The sequence below is a fragment of the Pseudorca crassidens genome, chromosome 5 (assembly GCF_039906515.1).
Source record: "Pseudorca crassidens isolate mPseCra1 chromosome 5, mPseCra1.hap1, whole genome shotgun sequence".
Taxonomy (NCBI): Eukaryota; Metazoa; Chordata; class Mammalia; order Artiodactyla; family Delphinidae; genus Pseudorca; species Pseudorca crassidens.
This window is the reverse complement of record NC_090300.1, coordinates 110,828,048-110,852,490: the sequence shown is the minus strand read 5'-3', so window position 1 is coordinate 110,852,490 and position 24,443 is coordinate 110,828,048. Positions and strand designations below refer to the sequence as shown.

The window sequence follows — 24,443 nt, the reverse complement described above, 5'->3', positions numbered from 1 at the left end:
CATAAATTTGAAGATTATTTTATAAAATTATTATCTACTGTGCATTGTGCTGTTCCTGAAAAATTCCCCATTCATTTTGATATATAAATAATACAGAAAAATGTGTTTACCTTGGGGGTTGCAGTTATTAAAATAAATATTTTGAAGAAATCCTGGAAATTGAAGATTCTTAAAATTAACTCAGTTTTTGAGATGAGTACAAGTTTTTTGTTGTTTTTTTTTGGTTTTGTCTTTTTGTTGGTTGAGATATCTCAGTAAGAATAGGAGTTCTACATTAATCTAATGGTATTTCTAGAATGTTATTGATAATTTGATAACAGTGCTTGATCAGCCCCCTTATGGATACAATAAAGTGATTAATGAAAATATAATAGGAATAGTAATGATAGAGATCTTTATTATTAGTAAAATCTATTAAAGCCCAAATTATTTCCTGTTATTAAAAAAAATTGATACATATATCCACTCTTTTTTAGATTTCCTTCCCATTAACATAACATTGTAAAGCAACTATACTCCAATAAAAATTAACTTAAAAAATAAAATAAAATATTTTGACTTTTAGGCCATGTAAAATGTTACATATTCAAAATGTTATTTTAAAGTAAACACTGTGGCAGGGGGAGATAAATCAGAAGCTTGGGATGAACACACAGATACTACTATATATGAGATAGATAAGCAACAAGGATCTACTTACTGTATAGCACTGGGAACTCTACTTAATATTCTGTGATAACCTATATGAGAAAAGAATCTAAAAAAGAATGAATATATGTATATGTATAACTGAATCACTTTGCTGTACACCTGAAACTAACACAACGTTGTAAATCAACTATACTCCAATAAAATAAAAAATTTCAAAGTATATCTTCTCAAGTTTGGGATAATATCACATTACTGTAGTTTTGATGTAAAAAAATGTAATTTTGTGTACATTGCTAACGTCGTATGTTTAAAGACGAATGCTGACATTTCATGGAACTGTAAACTAGAATTTTGACTGATTATATAAATAATCTCTTCACAATTGAGTGCTTCCCCTGTCAAAATCAGATGAGGAGAGAAAAGTTATTTATGCGGTATATGCATTAAAAAACAAATTGCCGGGCTTCCCTGGTGGCACAGTGGTTGAGAGTCCGCCTGCCGATGCAGGGGACATGGGTTCGTGCCCTGGTCCGGGAAGATCCCACATGCCGCGGAGCGGCTGGGCCCGTGAGCCATGGCCACTGAGCCTGCGCGTCCGGAGCCTGTGCTCTGCAATGGGAGAGGCCACAACAGTGAGAGGCCCGCGTACCACAAACAAAATTAAAAAATTAAAAAAAAATTGCCATTTGTATAATCATGGAAAGTTGTTATCTAATATTATCTAATGCAGAAAATTTATACCAGGAAGAGAATCAGCAGTAGACATTTAATTAAATTAAATATGTGTAAGAATAAAACTCAATGTAAGGTTTGTGACATGAGCATTTAATATTAATTTTACATACAAATGCAGGCCCCAACAAAATTTCAATTAAGCAGTTTTTAATATTTTAAAATTAATGTATTAAAATGATAATAAGAAAATAAAAAAAATAGAGTGTTCCCCCATTTAATTATTTATTAAGCACAGATTTTGTATAAAGCACTATGCTAGACACTGAGGACACAGAAATGCCTTTTAAAAATTATACAGAGATGAAAAATAGAACATGCAGCAGAGATATATGACCAAATGTGAGGGTAATGAATGATTGCCCTCAGCAAATATTTGAGTTAAGATTTAAAAGAGTTAAAAAGGCAAAGGATCCCCCCAAAATGGAGCATTTCAGACAGTTTGTATAAAGTTAAAAAACATATTCATTAAAGTACCCGAAAGAAAGTATAATTACCTGGAATTCAAAGAATGAATTAAGTGTTACAAGGCATGAGAGTAAAGACCTGTGTAGATCATATAGGACTTAAAGACTATGCTGATTATTTTTCTTTTAATCCTAAGAGAAAAGATTTACCATGCAAGGTTTTAACCAGAAAATTGATGTCATCAGATTTAGAGGTGTAAAAAGCTGACATGGTGGAGGCCATTCACTTTTGCGGTAGACTAAATGAAAGAAAGGTTGTGGAGATATAAAAAAGCAACGAGTAGATTTCAAAATTATTTAGGAAATAAGTCAACCAAACTTGATGATTAATTGATTGATTATAGAAAACATAAGGGAACAGGAGATGTCTGGTGTATGTAGCTGGATGGAGGCTGGTGGTATTTATAGAACTAGAAATTGCTGGAAGAAAAACATATCAGGGGAGAATGTGTCAGTCAGTGGGAGACTTTGAGTTCCTTTTGGACATACTGAGTGTGCCATGTCTTTTCAACATCCAACTGGACATGTCAAATAGGCGTTGCATATACATGAGTGTAGCTTGTGGTACAGAACTGCTCTAGGATATAAACCTGGGAGTGGTTAATGAGTAGATAGAAACTGCAGAGATGGGTGTGGCTAAAAGGACCTAGAGAATTATGTGAGAACAGATTGTGAATCCCATTCTTGGTGACCTCAATATTTAAAGGTTAAATACAAGAAGACATCCCAACAGAATATGAGAAAGAGTAGCCAGAGATATATGTGGAATCAGATATATGTGTATCTATCAGTGTGTGTGTGTGTGTGTGTGTGTGTGTGTGTGTGTGTGTGTGTGTGTGTTTGTGAGGGGTGGGAGGGTTGAGTGTTAAAAAAAAAACCTAGGGAAGATAATTCTTAGGAACAAAGACTCATCAACATATTGAGTAATTCAGAAATAAAATAACAGTATTATATTATATGACTTGATTTTGGTAACCTAGAGGTCTTCCTAAAAGTTTCACAGAAATACATGCTAAGCATATTATCTGCTTTTGCACTTGCTTATAATTCAAATTCTGTGTTCTGGATCTAAAGGGAATGCTGAACCATGCTTCAGGGGACCATATGTTATATAAATTCTCACCTCTAATAAATTACTTGAACAGGCAGAACTGTGTATTTTACTTCACTGAGGCAGATACTGGGGGTGACTTGCAGATATCCCTTTGGCACACACCATTTCTGTGTACCGAGTAGACCAGGGGTGCCAGGGAAATAACACCTGCATCCCCACCCCAGCAATCCTCAACCGAACACCAATGAGTATTGGTCAATATTCCCTAAATACTCCTCTCCCTTGCCCATCAAGCGAGGTGACTCAGAGGCAAGCCCTACATTGTCTGAGTTCCACAGCAGGATTGCATGCAGCTGCCCACAGGGTAATCTGCTCAATAACACACGCTTGATTGACTTCCTTCCCTTCCTATCTCACTTCCCAGTGCTCCCTGTGGTCACTCCCCATAAAAGAAATACCCCAGGGTCTGTTTGTAAGGATTCTATATTTGTCAGGGTTCTATAGAGAAAAAGAACTAATGGGATTTGTTACAAAGGTGCAGATTCCAAGATCTGCAGGCTGAGTCTGCAAGCTAGAGACCCAGAAGAGCTGATGACTTAGTTCCAGTCTGAGTCTAAAGGCCTGAGAAACCGGAAGAGATGATGTTATAGTTCCAGTCTGAAAGTCAGCAGGCTCAAGACCCAGATGTTTCAGTTTGATCTGAAGACAGGAAAAAGGCTGATGTGCCAGCTCAGTTGCCATCAGACAGGAATACTCTCCTATTTGTGTGAGGGTCAGTCTTTTTGTTCTATTCAGGCCTTCAACTTATCAGATAAGCCTCACCCATATTAGGGAGAGGAATCTGCTTTACTCAGTCCACTGATTTAAATGTTAATCGTTTCCCAAAACACTCTTACTAGAATTCCCCAAATAATGAATTTTGGACCAAATATCTGGGTACCGCATAGTGTAGTGAAGTTGACATGTAAAATTAATCATCACAGATAAACAACACAACTCTCTTCCCCAACATCACACTTTTCTGATCTTTCTTCTGCCACCTTTTTCTCTAGAATTGAAGCTTTATTTTCTATGTCAGGATGAAATTAAATTTTGCTATATGTATATATGGTCAAAATTTAAAAGATGATAGCCCTCATTTTCCCAGAATCATTCTGGTTCACACTTGTTATTCTATATAATTAATATTTTCTCTTCACTTTTAAAAGTGTTCTACTTGGAAGACAAAATTATATGATCATCATGTTAACTGATTCCATAAATGTGATGATGGTAATGAAATTAGTGAAGTATATTTCAGTCCTTTATTAAATTATTTTTTTCTACTGGTTAAAAATATGACAATATATTTCATATTTCTTCAAATTAATTTTTCTTCCTGGGTTATTTTATACTACAATTTTTTACCATGATGTACATGGAATGCCTATTTGTAAATGGGATATTATTGTTGATTATCTTGAATGTATTTTTTTCTTTAAAGGATTGAGAAAGAATGCATTTGAAAAGTATAAATAATTTATAAGTGGGATACAAGGCCTTCCACAGGATCTTGTTTATTGTTCTATATATGACAAATCTGCATAATATTTTCCTGAAATAAGATAACTAAACTAAAAATTATACAATTGATTGATACTTATTTAATTGGCTTCAAAGTCAGAGAATGACTATAACCTCAGGGTAGTTCAGTTCTTCTATCACAACTAAGGGAAGGGTGAGAATAATTGTGACCCCCCTGGAGCATTCAGAGCCTATTTTGTTTATTGTTGAGGATATGGAAACAAGAGGAGGAGACAGTTCCATGTTGACTGCGAGCCACAAAAAACCAGCACTAGCAAGGTGTCATAAAGGAATGAGCCTGTTTACACTGTCTCTGTTTTTAGTTTATTTTCCAGTTTTTCCATGTAATATGTATCTCTGTGTTGATTAAACAATATTACATGGCATAAAATTAGAAATATAAATGTCTCAAAGTATTTTTGCATCTTCTTCCACAACGGATGATTTTATTGTTAAATGGAAATAACTTCATAACAATTATGTTGTAGCATATATAACAAAATGTTAACTTTTAATAACATTCTAAATAACTATTTCAGATGATTTGCTAACTGTGCTTTAAAGCAAACAGCATGTGCTAAGTGCAGCATTACTGCATTTTCAAAAAGATTCTGCATAATGCTTGTGAGACAGTAGTTGATCTCAAGTTCTTTGTGGGTTCCTTATTGTGAGTCCCTGGTATTCCTGCAACAATGAAAGTGTTGTTATTCAAATGCACATAAACGTATTCAGTCCATAATAATAATATGCATAGCCATCTATAAATAGGTGAAGAAACAATTGTATGAAATGCTTGATATTCCTCTGAACCACTTTTTGCAATTTCACTTTTAAATTCAGATTTCAGAAATAATACCACAGTGGTGCTCATAAGATATTCAGATATTTTTGTAAGCTTTTCCTGGACAGGATGGTAGCTTCTTAAAATTGCAGACCCTGTTTCACTAAATTTATATAAATATACACAATTGTATAAATATATACAATTACAAGAAATGGCCTGAACATATATATAGTTTTATATGTGTGTAATGACCTTTTTTAATATTACTTTTTCTTTTCTCCTAGATACACCATCAGTTAAGATTATACCATCCACTCCTTTTCCACAAGAAGGACAGCCTTTAATTTTGACTTGTGAATCCAAAGGAAAACCACTGTAAGTGATTTAATGAGCAATACAATTTTTTACTTTTCTTGTATCCTGCTTTGATTACAGTCTTTAACTGCAGAAATCCACTATTTTTGTCTTTTCTTGGTGGGCAAAGTGATCTCAGAACAGAAACCCCCCTGAACCATGTCTTCATTAAGTGTTTGTGGAAGATTGGTCTTGTATTTTGTCATCTAGTGAAGTTTCTGGGGAGGCTTCCAACTGTGATTTTTTTGTTCTTTTTCTTTCTTTCATTCTTTTTTTTTCCTACTAAGATATTTCAACCTGAAAGGAGTATAGGCTTAATCAGTCACTGTTTTTACATCATCAGATTGTAGAAGTTACACATGCTGAACTTCTCTCATGAAAAACTTTGAAAATATTGAATCCTCAAAATATGCCCAAGTTTTAAAGTTACATGCGAAATCATTTTCCTAAGGGGGATCAAATCTACACCTCTAGTGTAGCCCCTGAGACATAATTTGTGAATGTGATATGTTTGGAGGTAGTGTGAATGAAAAGGGTCACAGACTCCACATTTTCTATTATAAAGCGATTTCATTGTTAGAATGATGAGTTCTAACATCACTTCAACCCTAAAATTTTACTTTTTGACATTCATGTTTATAAACAGCTAACTCATAGAAAATCTATATTTAATAGAAAATTCAAGTATGGAGTATCCAAATAAGGATTATTTCATTGGAAATGATTTGATCTTTCTATAGTAGCATTCTACGTGGAGCTGAAAGTCACTTATTTGATCTTTTTAGAAGCTTCCAATTGATTTGCATTTCTGTTTAAATTTTAATGGGAGGCATTTAATTGTTCTCTATACATAATTATATGGGATAGCTTTTGAGCAAATCAAATTTAATTACTAAAAAATTGTTTCTAATAACATTTGTTATTTAAGTGTAGATTTCATATTATCACATGAGGAATTTTTCTCTAGTAATTTTAATACAGAAGCCTGAAATTTCAACTTCCTTAATTGTATTGTCTTATACTTTTTAACACACTAAGTGAACTCATACTTTCTTTATCACCGTATTGTTATTTTAGAACTGTTCTCTCTTCCAGTAATTATTTTCTAGAGATTTAAAATATACTGACTTAAAGAGCATTTTGTAAATTTTTTCTATCTTTTAAGAAACATTTAAGGCATTTTAGACCTTGAAAGGAGCAAATTTTTTCAAAGTAGCTTTACTACATATATCCTGTACAATTCACTTTTATAGTTCTTACCCTCTGATAAGTTTAAGTTGCTTATAGAAAACATTTTTCAACTGCAGTGCGCTATCAAAATGTGACAGTGCATTTCAGTACTACAGTTTCAACAGAGCTTTTGGCTGTAAGATCAGTGCTTTAACTAAGAAAGAAGTGTAATAGACTCTAGTCAGCTTTAGACATACTTAAATCCAGTTTCTTTCCTCCCGATGTTGTATATCTAATACCAGCGCTTCTTTCCTAACTTTCCCTTCTATTTCCACTCCTGTTCCCTTTGCTTATTATTTTCCAACTCTGTCTGTTCCTCTTTCCCCACCCCCCACCCCGCCCTTAGCTTCCATTTCTCCTTATAACCTCAGAGGTCAGTGTTTGGAGATATGATAAAGTATCAGGGAATAGCAAAGGATTTTTGATTTTACCTTCTCTCCATAGTTCTGCCCCAAAGTACATATGTGTACAATTTACACATTTAAATGAGGTGAAGATGGGAAATATAATATATAGAATGCTTGGGAATAAATACATTCCAGCTCAAATAGCATCTAATTACCTATCAAAGATCTTCTCTTTGATTCCATATCCACTCTCACTATCCACATTTTTTTTTTTTTTGGTGAGTACTTAGATTGTGATCTATGTAATTAGCTATTTAAGTAGTCCATTTCCCTCAGCTCAGATATGGTTGAATAGATATGCCTTATTGTGGTCTCTGTTTCAGTTACCTAGAAATAAACTTGGATATGCAATAATCCTCTGCACTGCCGATGAATGAAAAACACAATCTCTTATTTATTTATGCTATTTAAGAATACAAAGGTTCCAGAAGTTTAAGAAATAGAAAACGTCACCTTTCTCAGAAGGATCCTGATTAGTATCAATTTGCTATAGGTAATGGAAATAAAAAGGCTCCTTGTTTTACAGAAAGGAAAACTAAAGCTCAGTATTAATTGACTTTCCTTATTCATCCAGATTTAAAATGGATGAGTCAGGTTGTAAACTTAGTTCAATCATTGCCCAAAGATTACATTCCTTCAGCTATTTTCTGCTACTTCAATTGCTGAGTCTAAATTGTCACCTATGTTGGCCAATGTCACTTTTGAAAAATTAGGATGGGCCCTACAATAACGTGCAGCACTGAAATCGAAGCTCTGGATGCTTGAAGGTGAAGAACTGGGTAGTCTCAAGACACATTTTAGTGTTGCTGTTCTCTTCTATCAGGCTTTCTGCCGTATTTGCCCTTTCTGGCAAATTGCCAAATTCCTACCAAGCTGACCATTTTTAGCATGAGTTTACAGCCATATAGAATATCCTCTAATTAGTATAGTATCCTCTGGCAATTCACTCATAAGCTCCAGAAGGGTTAAAATTATTATTTTCTATCTTTATCATTATAGATCATAATGTTATGTTCTATGTGCTATGGTCCACAAGTAAATATACATTAACTTATTCTCTTGTATTGTCATTCCGAACTCTCTTTTTACCATTTTCTTTCCTTGTAGACCTCCAGGCCATTGACATTAAAGGTATAGCCAACTTCTTTGACTCATTTTTGCCTTTAGACCACTGCTTCTTTTATGCCCTTCCTAATTATCTTAAAATCCACTCTTCTGCATTTTCAAAGTAACTATCATTTCCAATAAATGAAGACATTAACCTCTTTAAAGACAGTCTCAGTTCTAGCCTCTCTAGTTTATATTTGATCTCCAACAGTGCCAGTTGAGGCAGATAGGACAAATAAAACAAGGGAAGACTGAAAAGAAATCATTGGATTTTCCCAGAAGGAAATTTTACTGATCATAAAGAAAACAAGTCTCACTAGAGCAAAGAGAACAGAACACAAATTGAAATGGATTAATCAGGGAGTTAGTAAGTGGTGGGGAAGTAAAGAAAACAGGAAGGACACCCATTTCAGAAAATGAATCATGAAAAGTGGAAAAGGAATGAGAAAAGAAAGTTATGTCAAACAGAAGTTTTAAAACAAAAAATAGTAGAGAGGCTGTCCAAATTTTAAGATAGGATCAAAAAAGCCTGTAAAGAGTGGGAGTAAAAATGAAGTATGTGATATCACATTTACCCAACAGGTAGGTTCGAATTTCCTATTTTACTCTGGTAATCACCGTCAAAGTTCTCCATTGTTTTGCTGCTATTACACCTGATTTCCCATTTTGTTATTTTGGAATCACGGAGAAGCAATACTGTCTTAGCTTCTAATTGACTCCTGAAACACCCGATTTCTATTATCCTTACCAATTACCCGAGCCCCCTTTGATGAGAAGGTGAGAATCAGAAGTGGATAACAGGTATATGATTTCTTTACATTTTGTAGCTGACATATCATTTCCTTAATCCGTGATCAAATATTGTTTTTTTAAAAATGTTTGACCAATATATGATTTCCTAAAGTATGAGTTATCCACGGTTATTAGGCAAGTTAATAGTAGAAAAAAATAGCACCACTATCTTTTGTATAAATCACAAAATGATGGTGTGACTCAACTCATACTGAGACTCATGTTCCTAACCTGGCCTCCTATATGCTAATATTGTTTTTCTTGTTCTAAATGTGAGGGCCACAGTGACTGTTTATAAACAATCATGCCTTATTTGCCTGCTTTGGATTGAAGCCTTTTGCTGTTTTCCTGTGGAACAGCTGCATAGCTTGGGCCAGGACCAAATTGTTCCACTTGACATTACTGTAGAGGAATTCTATTCTTTCCTTAAAAGAGAGATTACTGTACATGTCTGTCTATTGTTTTAATTTTAGTTTAAAGTGAGGACCAAGCTAATGCCAGCCACTTTTCTTTAAAGTTCCCAGAATTTTTGCAACCTTCTTCTTTCTTTGGCTGAATTTCCAGACAGCTTTCAGGAAGCAGCATTCTCCGCTTATAGAAGTAGAGGGGGGAAAAAGCTGTTATATTACATTAATGTTATGACCTTAAAAGGTGTGGGATTGCCCCCCACATGCTATAGCTAAAGAATCATCATTCATTTTAATCAAATGTTTAACACTTTGTAAATTTACTTCACAAAAGCAATGTGACATTTTCAGTCAAATGAATGTATATTTGGTATTTATTCTATAAAAGAAAATAATTATAGTCATTGATAAATTTTTCTGTATACCTGGCATTATGTTTATGTTGTAGTTATTATTTTACCTCTGGTAACCACACTTTTTCTTATGAATTTGGTATGAATCTAGTATACATAATTGCATTGCACATAACATCGCTATTCTGAATAAGAAGCAAGATTTTAATCTTTAGGAAAACAGATCACATATCATATAATAACTAGTGAAGTGTTTTAGAGGAACACTTACACATCCATTTTCAAAATGATCTAGAATTTAAGAAGAAATCTGATAAAAACACACTGATGCATTTTCCTATTAGCATAATAGAGATTAAAAAATGAGATGCAAATGAAGGCAAAACAGTTTTCTCAGCCTAATATGTACCTTTTTACAAATCACAGGTTATTTACTAATTGTCATATAACCCAATCACAGCCAGAAGAAATGACAAAACAAACAGGAGTTAAAGAAGGCAAGTAATCCAGAGTGAAATGTCTTAGCCCAAAACAGAGGAAAATATGAATTTGTCAACAGAAAAACAGTGCAGAAGGCTGCAAATAATAAAATAGTTTATTTGGGCTCTTAAGAATTGCAATTCAGGAGACACAGATTCTGGTTAAACCAAAAGAGTGTTCAAGGGAAGAGAAAGAGTCAGGGGCTTATAAAGACAAAAAGCCACAAGGCTGTTAAAAGTTGCCTAGTGAGAATTGTGATTGACGTGAATCAGGAAATATTTGTCCTTGAGGAATCCTGTGTTATTTTAGGGTAGTCCAGTAAGTAGACAGGCTGCCACAAGTTATTTTAGGGTATGGGCCCAATAATTATCTTGAGTTTCTGGCAGATGATCTAGATGTCTTAAGTAGGACAATAAGAGATCAAAAGGTTAGATTCTATTCAGGCTGAGATGGGCATAAGTCATACTTTGTAATAGCCTCCTGGCTCCATTTTAGGGAACTCTCTTAGCAATATAGACTCCATTTTGATTTTCCTTTCACAAATTTTGGGAAAAAGAATATGATCTACAATGATGGCAATTTTATATGATTTGACTTAATGCCTAGTAGATGTTAATTACACAGTATTTGTCTCTCTCCTGCCATCTGCGCTATAGAAAGTCATCTAATTAATCGTCAAGGTCTGTGTTTATGTTCAGATATACTATCTAAGCTGTCATGCTCTGGGGCAGAAAAAGCTGTGTGGTGCAGTAGAAAGAGAAATAAAAGTAGCTTTGAATTATAAATCCGTAGATATCTGTGGCCTGAGTGGTCTTGAGTAAGTCACGTAACCACACCAAAATGTTTTTTTAATTAATAACCTTTATTTTTTAGAGAGCTTTAGGTTCACAGTGAAATTGAGTGGAAAGTACAGGGTTCCCATATACCCTTCGTTCCTACTCATGTCCAACATCCCCCACTATTGACGTCCCTCACAGCAGTGGTATATTCATTACAATGAACCTATACGGACCTATCATTTTCACCCCAAAGTCCACAGTTTACCAGTGTTAAGTATACCAAGTATTTTTTATTCTCTAAAATTAGAAAATAAAACCTAGTAAACAAATTGTTTTAAATATTAATGAAAATATATATGCAATTTCTGCCTCCAAGTAATTTCATAATAAATAATAGCCATGAGGATGTTATTATTTTGTCAAAAAATTACATACAGTGTGTCTCACCAAGTTTTAAACTCAGAAGTCTTAATTACATATTTAATACACATGCTGATATTGGTCTACTATGGCAACGCTGGGAACTGAATTACTATCTCAGATTTCTTCCATGGCTCTGAAATTCAAGGTTCTAAGCAGAATAAACACATTCTAGGACAACGGTCTGTGACTTTCCGAAGCATGTTTGAACAGCAAAGGAATCCAAACTAAAGTCATGGCAAAACTGGCAGGGCAACATGGCTATTTTTGTTGAGGTTAAATAGTAATAATGAGCTGTAGAGAAGAGGGACAGAGGCATGAACCCTTATCAGGGGGTAAAATGTAATATAGCTAGAAGTGGAAAAGTTCTGAGACATAGGAATAGCCCCTCCATACTGTTAAGGTAGAAAAAAAATTTAGAACAATTGGAAGGACTGGAAGGGGTAGAGAATGAGTTCTGGTTCCACAAATGTGGAAAAGGCAACATTGTAAAGGAGTTCAGCTGGGATGAAATAGAGATTAACCAGGTAGCTAGTTTTGACAGAAAGCCAAAGCAAGAGCTCTAGAGAAACCAGAACTAAGTGAATAGCATGGTTCATGAGTGGTTGAGAATCCAGAGTCTGTGATGTATAAGGCCTCATTTTGGCATAGGTTTCAAGTTCACTCATGCTAGTCTTATTTTAACCACACAACTATCCTGTTGTAAAAGGTTTACAAAGACTCTTATAATTGTTTTCATTTTGTAGATAAGGACAGTAAGTCTTGTGGAGGTCATATGACCTTTTCTAGTCACTCAGTTGATAAATGGTAGATTACAAAGACACTTTTTAAAAATTTTAACAACTCTGATGGTTATGTTTTCTTATTTACATAGTGTTTTTAGTTCTCCTATCATATTGACTTTTCACAATAACCCAGAGAAGTTGGCAAGAATGAGAAAATACTTATAAACTTTTAGGAATGCCCATATTTTAACTAAATAATTATAAAAGGTTATCAGTTATGAATCAAACCTGTATTAGCATACCTAAATAGTATCTAAAGAATTTCTAAATATATCTAAATAGTTCTGATTATTAAATATATTTGTTTTTAAAAAGCTAATTATATTATATTCTTAATTTGATATGTTTGAGAAGATTAAGACTGCAGGTTATAACTACAAAGCAATACCTGCAAACGTAATACCAATGTAATGAAATACAATGCACAGCCTTAGAGGGTAAATAGAATAAGCCGGAAGTTCAAAGTGAACACTCCCCCAAAGTATGTCTTTCTTGCTAAATACTACGCTTAATATGTCACCAAAAAAATTGGTGGAATAAACATAATGAGGGGACAGACCTACTATATACATACTCTCACAAAGTCAGTCCTTGGATGATAAAAGTTACAGAGCATTTAGATTTTTTCCCCCCTTGTGTTCTGATCTCTAGAGAGATATAAAGTTGTCTCAATTAATTAATTAAAGGCATTGTAGTCAGTTTTTTCTAAAGTGTTTTCAAAGGAATAATATTGGGAAATTCACTCCAAGTTTTCATAATTAAAAAAAATATATCCATGTGCTGTCCTTTTCATACAAGTTTCTCTTCTGAGGCCCATATGGTCTTTTGCTTCCATCTCATGGCTTCAAAATTTAATCCCATGTTGACTTTCTGGAAACACACAAGTGGTTATCTTGGAAATGAGACCGAATATATTTGGTTTTGTTTTTGAAACAAGAAGCTGACTCTCGGTAATCTCCACTGCTGTTATTTAGGCTGGGCATCTGTGGTGTGTTGGGCACTCAATCATTTTCAGTTAAATGTGCCTATGTCTTGTGAAAGTCCCATAAGAGCTTGCAGAATCATGATTATAGATCCAAAGAGGAAATGTACTTCTTGAACATTTCCAGGTAAGCAATTTTCTTGCAACAAAACCCCAATTATTTTGTAAATGTTCAGTGGGAAACTCTAACACTAAAATGTCTCAATATGTTTAAGACATTGTGGAGTGATAATGTCATATCCTTGATTAGATTTTAAGATGTGTACTTTTGGGCTCATGGATTTTAAAATCTCTGTTTCTTTTTAATATATTAATTATGAGATTACATCTAAGCATTTTACTCTTTATTTAAAGATCTGTAAACATTCATTTGTGTTTATATAAAAACAGTCATCAAAATGGTAATTGTAGGAAATGTGCAGAAACAAAAATCACTCTTAACATGTAAAAGAGCTGAAATATCATACTTCATCCTTGATTAAAGAACATGTTAACCTATTGCTCAACAAGTGCCATTCAGTAAGATTCGTTTTTTCTCTTTGCAATTTTTTTCCATAATACATGTCCTAACGTTAGAGCTAGTATCCTTCTGGTGATCACCATTCAACTTACTGAGAAGTGTGTCATTTTGTGCTTGTGGTAAATAATTTGATTATCATTTTTGCAAATACATGGAGAGAACAAACTGTGGAAAAAAAAATTCAGAATCACTGGAGATATTTAGTATTATTTCAATTAATGGTGAAACTGAGAAAATTTTTATACCTTGGAAAGCCATTTATTCAAACAATCTAAAGAAATTTTCTTGCATTATATGTGTTTTTACAAAGTGTGGTATATATTGATTCACTTTTCTAGATATAACCTCAATCATACAGGAACCCCTAAACTTCAAAGTTTGAAAAAAATTTAAACAGCAGTGTCCCAAGTTGTAGAAAATATGAACATTTACAAATGTTTCCAGTTAGAAAGAGTAGAATATGTCAGTGATTGTTGATGGCCTTAAAGCCCAACTCTTTCAAATTCAAAGTACTGGAAATATCTGGGATGCTTCAAGGAAAGGAGAAAGAAGAGAGAGACAGAGAAAATAAAAAAGACAGGAGAAAAGAACAGCAACTCTTGTGACTTGTGACCAGCAGATTTCTCTAGAATGGTGAGCTGTGATGGATTTCAGCGCCACCACTCAAAATTACAAGTACAGAGATGAATATAGTGAGGTGACCATCGAGAAGAAAGATTAAGGACTTCTGGTGGCACAGTGGTTGAGAGTCCTCCTGCCAATGCAGGAGACACGGGTTCGTGCCCCGGTCCGGGAAGATCCCACATGCCGCGGAGCGGCTGGGCCCGTGAGCCATGGCCGCTAGGCCTGTGCGTCCGGAGCCTGTGCTCTGCAGCAGGAGAGGCCACAACAGTGAGAGGCCCGCGTACCGCATTAAAAAAAAAAAAAAAAAAAAAAGAAGCAAGATTAAAAATATAATAGCTTTCCAGTATAGGGACAAAAAGACCTAGAGGCCACAGGAGCTCTCACTGTGGGTCACAAATGCAGTGTTTTTCAAATAGCTGGTTGTGGCTTTTAATGAGTCATCAGATTAATTTGAAAAACCGTTTTTAAAAAACAAAAATAAAATGGAAAAATAATAGAATAAGAAAGGAAGGAAGAAAAAGAAAGAAGATGTTACAGTACATTAGAAAGAGCAAGCTTTTATTTCCTGTGTGTATATGTTTGTGCATTGTGTAAAGCTGTAAAATATATCTTTTCCTGTAGGTCGCATTTCAAAAGATTTGAAAATTGTTACATTAACACCAACTGTGGTGAAGCTGGATCTTGGGGACATTCAGGAAAAGAACATGCTAAATCCTAATCACTTCAGTTTCTCTAAAACTGTCACTACACAAAAATGTATGTTCAAACTGAGGAGATCTTAGCTCCAAAAAAAACAGTTGAATGGCACTAAGTATGTTCTGTTTAATAATGCAGAAAAGTTTGATCCTTTGAGAAGGATTTCATCCAAATGATTAAAATATACTTGCAAATGTTTTAATCTTAAATTTCAATTATCTTCAGCATTTACTTACATGAAGCATTTAATTCCCCAGCTACCAGATAAATGACGTGCACTTTACTTTTACTTTTCCAAGACCATTGGTTTTAATATTAGAAAAGAAGGAAGTCGTGGAACAGAAACAGTTCTATAATGGTGACACAGTGTTTAACATAAGTATTTTAGATCTTATAAGGTTAGTTAGCACAATTTTATAGTAGTGAAAGTAATGGATTGTAAAGTAACTCTTATATGGAGAATAGGACCCTGTCATTGCAATGTGCCCTTGAACTGAATGGTTTTCAGGCATCTGACTGATTAGGATGCTTGTAGATACATTTTATATGGTATCAAATTGTCCTTATAATGTACACAGGTTGATAAGGTGGAAATTCTGAGAAACTCAGACTCATAAGTTATTGATTTGAAAAACATGAAAATGTTCCAAAGTCTATCTTAGTCAAAGGAGGTTTCAAGGAGTTCCTAAGTTTCAAAGAAATTGAAAACAATATTTTCTTAAGACATTATTTTTTAAAATATCATAGAGATTTTGAGGTTAATGTACACACAAAGAGGGAATTATTATTGCTTGGATGAGGGAATGAATGTTTACTCAAGATTTCTTGATCTTTTAACCAGGAGTTAATATTCCGTGTTTACCAAAGGGAAAAAAAATGTTAAGTGTAGATAAGGCATGGGTAATTGTTTTGCTTTAGCGCAAAGTCCTTGAGAGATTAGCTTAAGCATTTGTCACAATCTTGAATATTTTTTCTTCAGTGCTAAAATCTGTCACTCCTTCAGGATCATAGCAATCTTATCTTTTCTGGGGATAATCTTTTATTTCTTGTGCCACAAAGCATCTGGAATTATACAGTTTGTAGTATGAATGTTTTGTTTTTCAAAAATGTTAAAATAATTATCAATGAACACTACCTTATCAGTAAAAAGTGATCCAGGATTTCACAGGCACTCTAAAAGCTGCCATTATTTTCAAGTCTCTAAAGGCACTTACCTCTTGCATATAGTTTATTTTCTATTTCTACTACAAGTTTCTAAACTTGTAGGCAAGAAGTACCTTAAAAAGTCAGAATCAAGTAGCATATGCTCAGATTAATCAGGGTAGAAGAAATCCATTTCTCATTTTCTATTGAGATTTTAAATCTAATGATGAAGTTAACATTGATTTTATTGTCCCATCTGAATCTAATCTTTAATGTAATGAGACTCCTCCTACTTGACACTATACTAGTGCAATAGTTGATTTCAGGAATTTACCTGAGTAGATAAATTCAGAATCAGACTTTCATCTTGCAATTTAATGGAATAGGTAGGCTTGATTTCCCGCTGCAAACTGACTTCATTTATCACTGCATTAAACACCTTTGACCCTATCAGGCAGAAGTACTGATGGTGATATTTGAGTAGGGGCTTTCATTGTTGAGACTTTCAACAGGAATCACTGGGATTCTCAAACTGCAAATAGAAGGGAAAAAATCATTGCTTTTCATAAAAAGAATTTTTCAAATATAGGAAATATCTATTCTGAGCAAAGACTAACCTTAAGAATTATGTGGATATAGCAAGAGACTGAAGAACACATCCAGAAGCCACTAAAATCAGAAGGGAGTGGAGACCAATGAGGAAAAAAACCTAAGGAACTATTTCACTCTTTCTCTCTCTCTTACACACACAAATACACAAAGACATATTTATTAAATGAAATACAAATAACTGCAACAGGCTAGAAACACAATGGAAAATTATATACATTAAAGAGTAGTTAAATTTTCTTCACCTGCATAATTTCTTCAAGTCTCCTTTTCCTTTTTTTCCCTCTTCGCTTACTGTATTATTCCAGCCCTAAATATTTGAAATATCAGGACAGAGCCAACTTCATAAATGATGATACCAGCTGTATCAAAATACAGATTATGCAAAAATAGTTATTCTAAATATTGTGTTAAAGAGCTATAGGGGGCAGAAATGTGTACATATAATCATATATTTTAAACATTTATGAAAATACATGGGGCACATTTCCACATATCAGAAAAGCAAAACTTTTGTTTTTTGGCCGCGTTGGGTCTTCGTTGTTGCGTGTGGGCTTTCTCTAGTTGCGGCAAGCAGGGGCTACTCTTCATTGCGGTGGCTTCTCTTGTTGCAGAGCACAGGCTTTAGGCACGCGGGCTTCAGTAATTGTGGCATGCGGGCTCAGTAATTGGGGCTCGCGGGCTCAATAGTTGTGACGCACAGGCTTAGTTGCTCTGCAGAAAGTGGGATCTTCCCAGACCAGGGATTGAACCCTTGTCCCCTGCATTGGCAGGCAGATTCTTAACCACTGCACCACCAGGGAAGCCCCAAGATGTGTTTCTTTATTTTCTTCTAGCACTTGAATTTAGAGTTTCTTAAACTGAAATCATCAACTTTTCCTTTCCACTGTATCTCAGTTTGTTTCCACCCTGGTTTATGTTTTGTTTGTTTGTCATTTGGTTGGTTAGTTGGTTGGTCTTGCATTGTTATTTTTTCCTATTCAGGACTAAGATTGTGTTCATACAGACTAGACTCCATAAGGAGAGTTTCTCCTCTGTTTTCACTAACACCATACATTTTCTAGCTCCAAAAAGTTATGTTTACTTTCCCAAGAGCTCTTCTATTATATTCTATTATTCTGTGCTTGCCTTTATTATTACTCCAACTTCATGTAAATCTTTGTTTTCTCTCTTCAGAACTCTATATATGGTCTCTTCATTGAATTTTTCTTTTTCAGGTATTTCACATTGGTATACTTAAAGGAAACTCTGCTCAGAAATATTTACTTCTCAAAAGAGTTAGTAAAGCATTTTTATTTTTCAGGAAAGTCTGGATTTTTCCACCTGATACTCAAGGCCAGGGTTGAGTGCCAGGCTAAAAAACGTACAGGTTTAAATGTACAGGTTTTTGTTTTTACCCCCCACCTCTCTATTCCAAACTTTTTCATTTCTTTGCTTTTGTTCATCCTCCTCTTTATGACCAGAATGTTCCCTACCATATTTCATTCTGTATTCCATATTAACGGCATCATCAGTCTTCTGGTCTAATAGTAAAATAATAATTTTTCATGTTCAGATTCATGTTCTAAAAACTTTGTCTCGGGGGCTTCCCTGGTGGCGCAGTGGTTGAGAGTCCGCCTACTTAGGCAGGGGGCACGGGTTCGTGTCCTGGTCTGGGAAGATCCCACATGCTGCGGCGCGGCTGGGCCCGTGAGCCATGGCCACTGAGCCTGCGCGTCCAGAGCCTGTGCTCCGCAATGGGAGAGGCCACAACAGTGAGAGGCCCGCCTACTGCAAAAAAAAACAACAAAACAAAACAAAACAACTTTGTCTCGGACTAAGCTTCTTATGAGCATATTTGGTCCTGTTCCTTAATATCAACTTACATCTTGGCTTTTGATTTTATTACCCCCAGCTCAGTTATCACATCAAATACTTTTAACTTTGCCCTTTCCTAATTTGTTATCTTAGCCAATAACACTATCACCTAGTAACCTTATATTCTTTCCAGGCATTCACCATGTTTAAATTCATCTATTCAACAATACAGCCTCTGGAAGGCAAGCATCCTAACCAGGATTCTGACTCCTCTTGAGCTGTCATCTTCCATTTCTACTGCTCAAAATCCTGCCATAATTAGAGAGATGAGTCAAAAGTTATATCTTTCATAAAGCCTGTTGCAATGTTCCTAATGCAGATATGATGAATCTTTATGATTTTTTATAACTCATTTATGCCACTTACCATATCCTGCCAAGTGTTATATTTGATTAGACATATTTTATGTAAACTATTAAAGTATAATATCTCAGAGAACAGATATTATTTTAGTTTTCCTATGTCCCTTATAATTCTTGGTTCAAAACTTGCACTGATTTGTTTATAGATACTTGTTAGATAATAATTGTGTAACCTTATGAAGTATCTAGTCAAGAATATATAGGTATACTTTAATTAACAGCAACAACAAAAATGTTCATTGATCTCTTACCTGTCTTAAGATGTAAGTGTAAGAGTAGGACATTTTCTGGTAATTAAACCCATTGAGAGTCATTGAAGATTACTCTACTATAAAACGTTTCTAAAGTTTTGTTTTCCCTTAAGCAAAACTATACGTATAAAGACAGACACATAAATGTTTCATTGATTATGTTTTAAAACAAACCTCAATTGTGATAAGTAAAACATTCAAAGTTAACTTGGCTAATAGTAAAAGTTATTTGATGTTTTAAGAATTGCTGCCATGAAAAGTATAAAATCAATATCAGAATAAAAAGAAAACAAATTTCATTATAATTAAGTTACACAACAATCAAATCTGAGGAAAAATCACAGTTTGTATGTATTCTCCAAGGGCCTAGATCAATATTTTTACAATAATTAAGAATATACCTTTCAATATATATAGAAAGTTACTTACAAACTATGTTCAGAAACATCTCATTTGATCCTCAATAACAAAATAATCCTTTATGTATCTTTAAATTTGAAATGATCAACATAATAAATAACTCCACAAGTAATCCCTTTCAGTCTCTTTCTGCTTATCTACCATATCCTTTGCTTCCAACTGAGACTCATTACAAAATTATGTTTTGAATTGGTTTCACGGCTTTGAGAAAGGCTACTCTTTGAACTTCCTTTGTATTTGTATTTAAATTTTAAAAAAGGAGCAAGCAACCCCAGCTTCTGTTTTCCTATTTTCCTTTTTTCTTCTTCCTCACTTGATTGACAAAGTTTGGACTGTGGTTTATGGATACAATATCCATCTACCCAATGGAGATTGCCTAGGCTAGATTTCTCTCAGAATCCTCCCTATGGGAACCCAATAAAATTAAAATTCTGCACTTGAAACCAATTTCAAACCCACTTTTCAATTAATTTTCATTTAAGTTCTCTCCCTCCATTTCTCTAAACATTTGATAGCATGAATGCTGAGGTTTTATATACAGACTCTGCAGTATAATTTCTTGATTTAAAAGTTTGCTTAAAGCAGAAAAAGGAATCAAGATGTTTACATAACTCCCACCACCTTCTTTCACTTTAGAGTAAAAATATTATAAGAAATAAAGGGGAATTAGGCTTTAAAAAAATCTCCTGAGTATTGAAGCTTCAATCACATCTACTGCCACCCATGGAATTTCTAAACTGAAATAAATGCAGTAGTCATCTTCATGTGCCATATAGGCCCCAAGTTATTAAATATAAGTTCATGCTTTGTCTTATATTAAAGGAAATGTAAGATATGTGTAATTGTAGTATGCAATTTCTTTCTTTTTCCTTTGAGCCAGAACAAGATGTTTACTTGAATGCTATTACAGTGACTTATTTTTTTCTTTTATCTAGAAAAAGTAACTTAATTTTCACAGGATTAGTTTTAGAATTAGAACCCAACATGTACTGTGCTTATTGAAGGAAAAGACATTGCAGAACTCAAGGGGGATATAGCCATTTGGGAAAAGGAAGATACTGGAGAGTGTATCCATTCCAAAATTTGGAAGACCTTTTACTCTTGTCCACTTTGTAAGGATACTAGGAGAATTCTTTCCTTAGGAGATCTGTATTGTGGGACTGATATTTCTATAACTAAACTGCTGCTTCTTTATTCTTCTCAAGCATGAGCCTAAAAGGGAAAATGGGAGCTATGAAGGCAAAGCTCACCAATAGTCTCATCAATAGGTATTCTCATCAATACCTAGGGAGTGAATGATTCCATATACAGTTGGAAGAATTAGAGGGATTATTACTGTGTCATGACTTTACAGAATAAATGCCCTAATGACTAACTCAGGAGTTTCAGTGGATATTAGTAATTATGTTTATATCTAGTTCAAATAGTAAATAAACTGGTAGTCTGAGAAAGTTGTGGCAATTCTTTCCAACACTAATTTATAAATAAGGAATTGTTAAAGATATCAGAGATTCTCCTATTAGATATCTACAAAACAGTGAGTCAATAAAGGTTTTTTAAAAGTCTGTTAAGATAAAAACAGCTTCACCAAGATGTTAGAATACAAGAGAATAAAGATACAAGCATATTTGGTTCCTTTTTTCACTTTTATTTTCTTGTTGTTTTTTGCTTACCCTAGGAAGAAACTGCTACACAAATATTTTTAGGTACCTAAGAAAACAAAATATCTTTTTCAGCCTTATAGATTTGGTAACAAACATAAATTTAATTTCATCTCATTCAGAAGATTTTCTACTTTTAGTTGAAAATTAATTGCTTTGAAAGGGGCAACTCTCTGGATTGACTATCTTAATATTCTTGCTGTAGAGTTATACAGTATTATCTCATGCCTGATGCTGTGTCACTGTCCTCTAATTCCTGGTGTCTGGCTCCTACTCTTTTTCAGCCTTATCACGTAGAAACTGTAGACTGGAACCACTTTTTAAATGATCTCCTTTGGTTGCCTGAATAGCAGGGAAGATTTTTATTCATTTGCAGCAAGAAACTCAATCATTCTAGGTTCCAATTAGAGAAAGCCTAGGGGCCCTCTTTATTAAGATGAAACACAAATTGTATCAAGACTTGCTAAACCAGTTAATATTTTTATGGTTAAGCTTATTTTATTAAGAAGCTTGAACATTTTAAGTACTAATTGGAATATGTGTAGGCTATCTTTAATCGATGTGTAAACTCTAACCTCCATTTTGTTAAAATTGCATCTTATGGTGCTAACATTTTTTGCCACCTTGAAGATTTATCATTCAGAGTACAATCAAGAATGCTGCAATGTTCGGTGTCAGGAGTGACTTATACTGCTGTAATCTCCTGTTAACCATTTCATTTTTGCAGGTGTTTGTTCATTATTTCCTAAAAGAGAGAATTATTATTTTAGAAAAAAGTTTTTTAAATACTGGCAACTTGAATAATTTTTCTAGATCTTTAACTTCATTTCTATACACAAAATTTTAAATATATATCTAAATTTAATTACATATTTACAGAGCCATGTGCTTTAAGATATGATTTAAAGTTTATGAACACTAACAGAGAAAAAATTGACAGTTTAGATTTGGGGAGTATAATTTTATGTATGGAAATGTATAGATATTTGCATATAATTATATCTGTGTGTTTAAATTCCAACTTATATATGAAGAAATATTGCCTCTTAATATAATAAAATACTTCTATTAAGCAGTATTTTAAGGATGAATTTTCTGAAATTCAAATTATCCTTAATGTAACTGTTATCTTAATGTTGGCCTTATGTGGCTTTATAGAAAGGATGCAATTTCTAATTATTTCACTTACATGTAGTTAATCATAGTTTTATTGTGCCTGCTTTTTTCTTTAAAGAATTTTAAGGATGTCTATGGTTCAAGATTATCCAGTCTATCAGTTTTAAAATAAGAATTAGTAAATTCAAATAACAACAAGCAAATGAGGAATATATGAAGAAAGTTGAGAAGTATTAATGGTTTGACTTTTATTAAAGATGCTATCAGAATGAGTTGTCTATATAATTGGATGATATAAATTATTGTATTATTCTAATGTTTTTAGATGACAAACTTTTACTAAAAAACTAAGTGACTTTTTTTACCATACTGCTGATCTACTTATTTTGATACAATTTACAATATTTATTATTATTTGGTTCACAACTTTTATTTCTTTTACAAAATGTTGTCAGAAAAAAATACATATTCTTCATCTTAGAAAAGCTGTGGTAGTCATAGACACCACTTATCAAAACCTATGTTCTAATTGTATTCACGACAACAAAGCATAAGTTCAATGTTTTCACCAAAATAAACAAATAATTAAAGCTTTTTTGAAAATAATTTATAATGGTAAGATAAAATCATGTTTAAATTAAAAAATTTTGACATAGAAGAACTAGGAAAATATTCCTCATGTTAGAACACAAGGGGTAGTGGGAAAAGCATTGACTATGGATTCAGACCAGGGTTTGAATACATCTCTAATCTTCTATATTATTATCTGCATTATATTTTTAAAAGTGATACTCACCATGTTCTTACGAGGATTATAGTAAATCTACGTAAAGTAACTAGGACATTGTCAACACATGGTGATAGATACTAATAACCATTCTTATCATTAACAATTACATAAGACTGAACTCTTTGAAGACAGAAATTCATGATTCATTTATCCTTTCTTCCCTGAAAGCAGATTTTGAGACTTGTTTGCAAGTATTTGATTAAAGGAGAACTGTCAGTTTCTATGAGTTCAGTTTTTTCTTAGATTCCACATATAAGTGAAGTCATATAGTATCCGTCTTTCTCTGTCTGACTTTTCCACTTAGCATAATGCCCTCAAGGTCCATCCATATTGTCACAAATGGCAGGATTTCCTTCTTTTTTTTAATGACTGAATAGTATTCCATTACATTTGGAATTTATTTTCTTTATCCATTCATTTGTAAATGGACACTTAGGTCGTTACCATGTCTTGGCTATTGTAAATAGTGCTAAAATGGATATGGGTGCAGATACCTTTTTGAAACAGTGATTTTTCCCCCCCTTTGGACATATACCCACAAGTAGAATCACTGGACCATATGGTAATTCTATTTTTAATTTTTTGAGGAACCTCCATACTGTTCTCCATAGTGGCTGCACCAATTTACAGTCCCACCACCAGTGTAGGAGAGTTCCCTTTTCTCCACACCCTCCTCAACAGTTATTACCTCTTGTCCTTTAGAAGGCAGCCATTCTAACAGGTATAAGTGTTATCTCATTGTGGTTTTGATTTTCATTTCCCTGGCTGTTAGTGATGTTGCGCATCTCTTCATGTACCTGTTGTCCATTTGTATATCTCCTTTGTAAAAAATGTCTATTCAGATTATCTGTTTTTAATCAGGGTTTTTTGCTGCTGACTTGTATGAGCTCTTTCTTTATTTTGGATATTTACCCCTTATCTTATTTACCCAGACATAATATTTGCAAATAATTTTCTCATTTCATAGGCTGCCTTTTCATTTTTTAAGTTGTTTCTTTTGCTGTGCTGAAGCTTTTTAATTTAACGTGGTCCCACTTGTTTATTTTT

The 24,443-nt window shown here is 33.8% G+C and overlaps 1 protein-coding gene across 4 annotated transcripts in view; it reads left to right on the top strand.

The window, feature by feature from the left end:
- Window positions 1-24,443, top strand: part of CADM2 (cell adhesion molecule 2) — a 1,069,757-nt gene that overhangs the window by 957,736 nt on the left and 87,578 nt on the right. For all 4 annotated transcript variants that reach the window (XM_067739196.1, XM_067739197.1, XM_067739195.1 and 1 more), the window contains one exon: window positions 5,536-5,626. In XM_067739196.1, coding sequence (XP_067595297.1) covers window positions 5,536-5,626 — 91 coding nt within the window. The remainder of the gene's footprint in view (window positions 1-5,535; window positions 5,627-24,443) is intronic.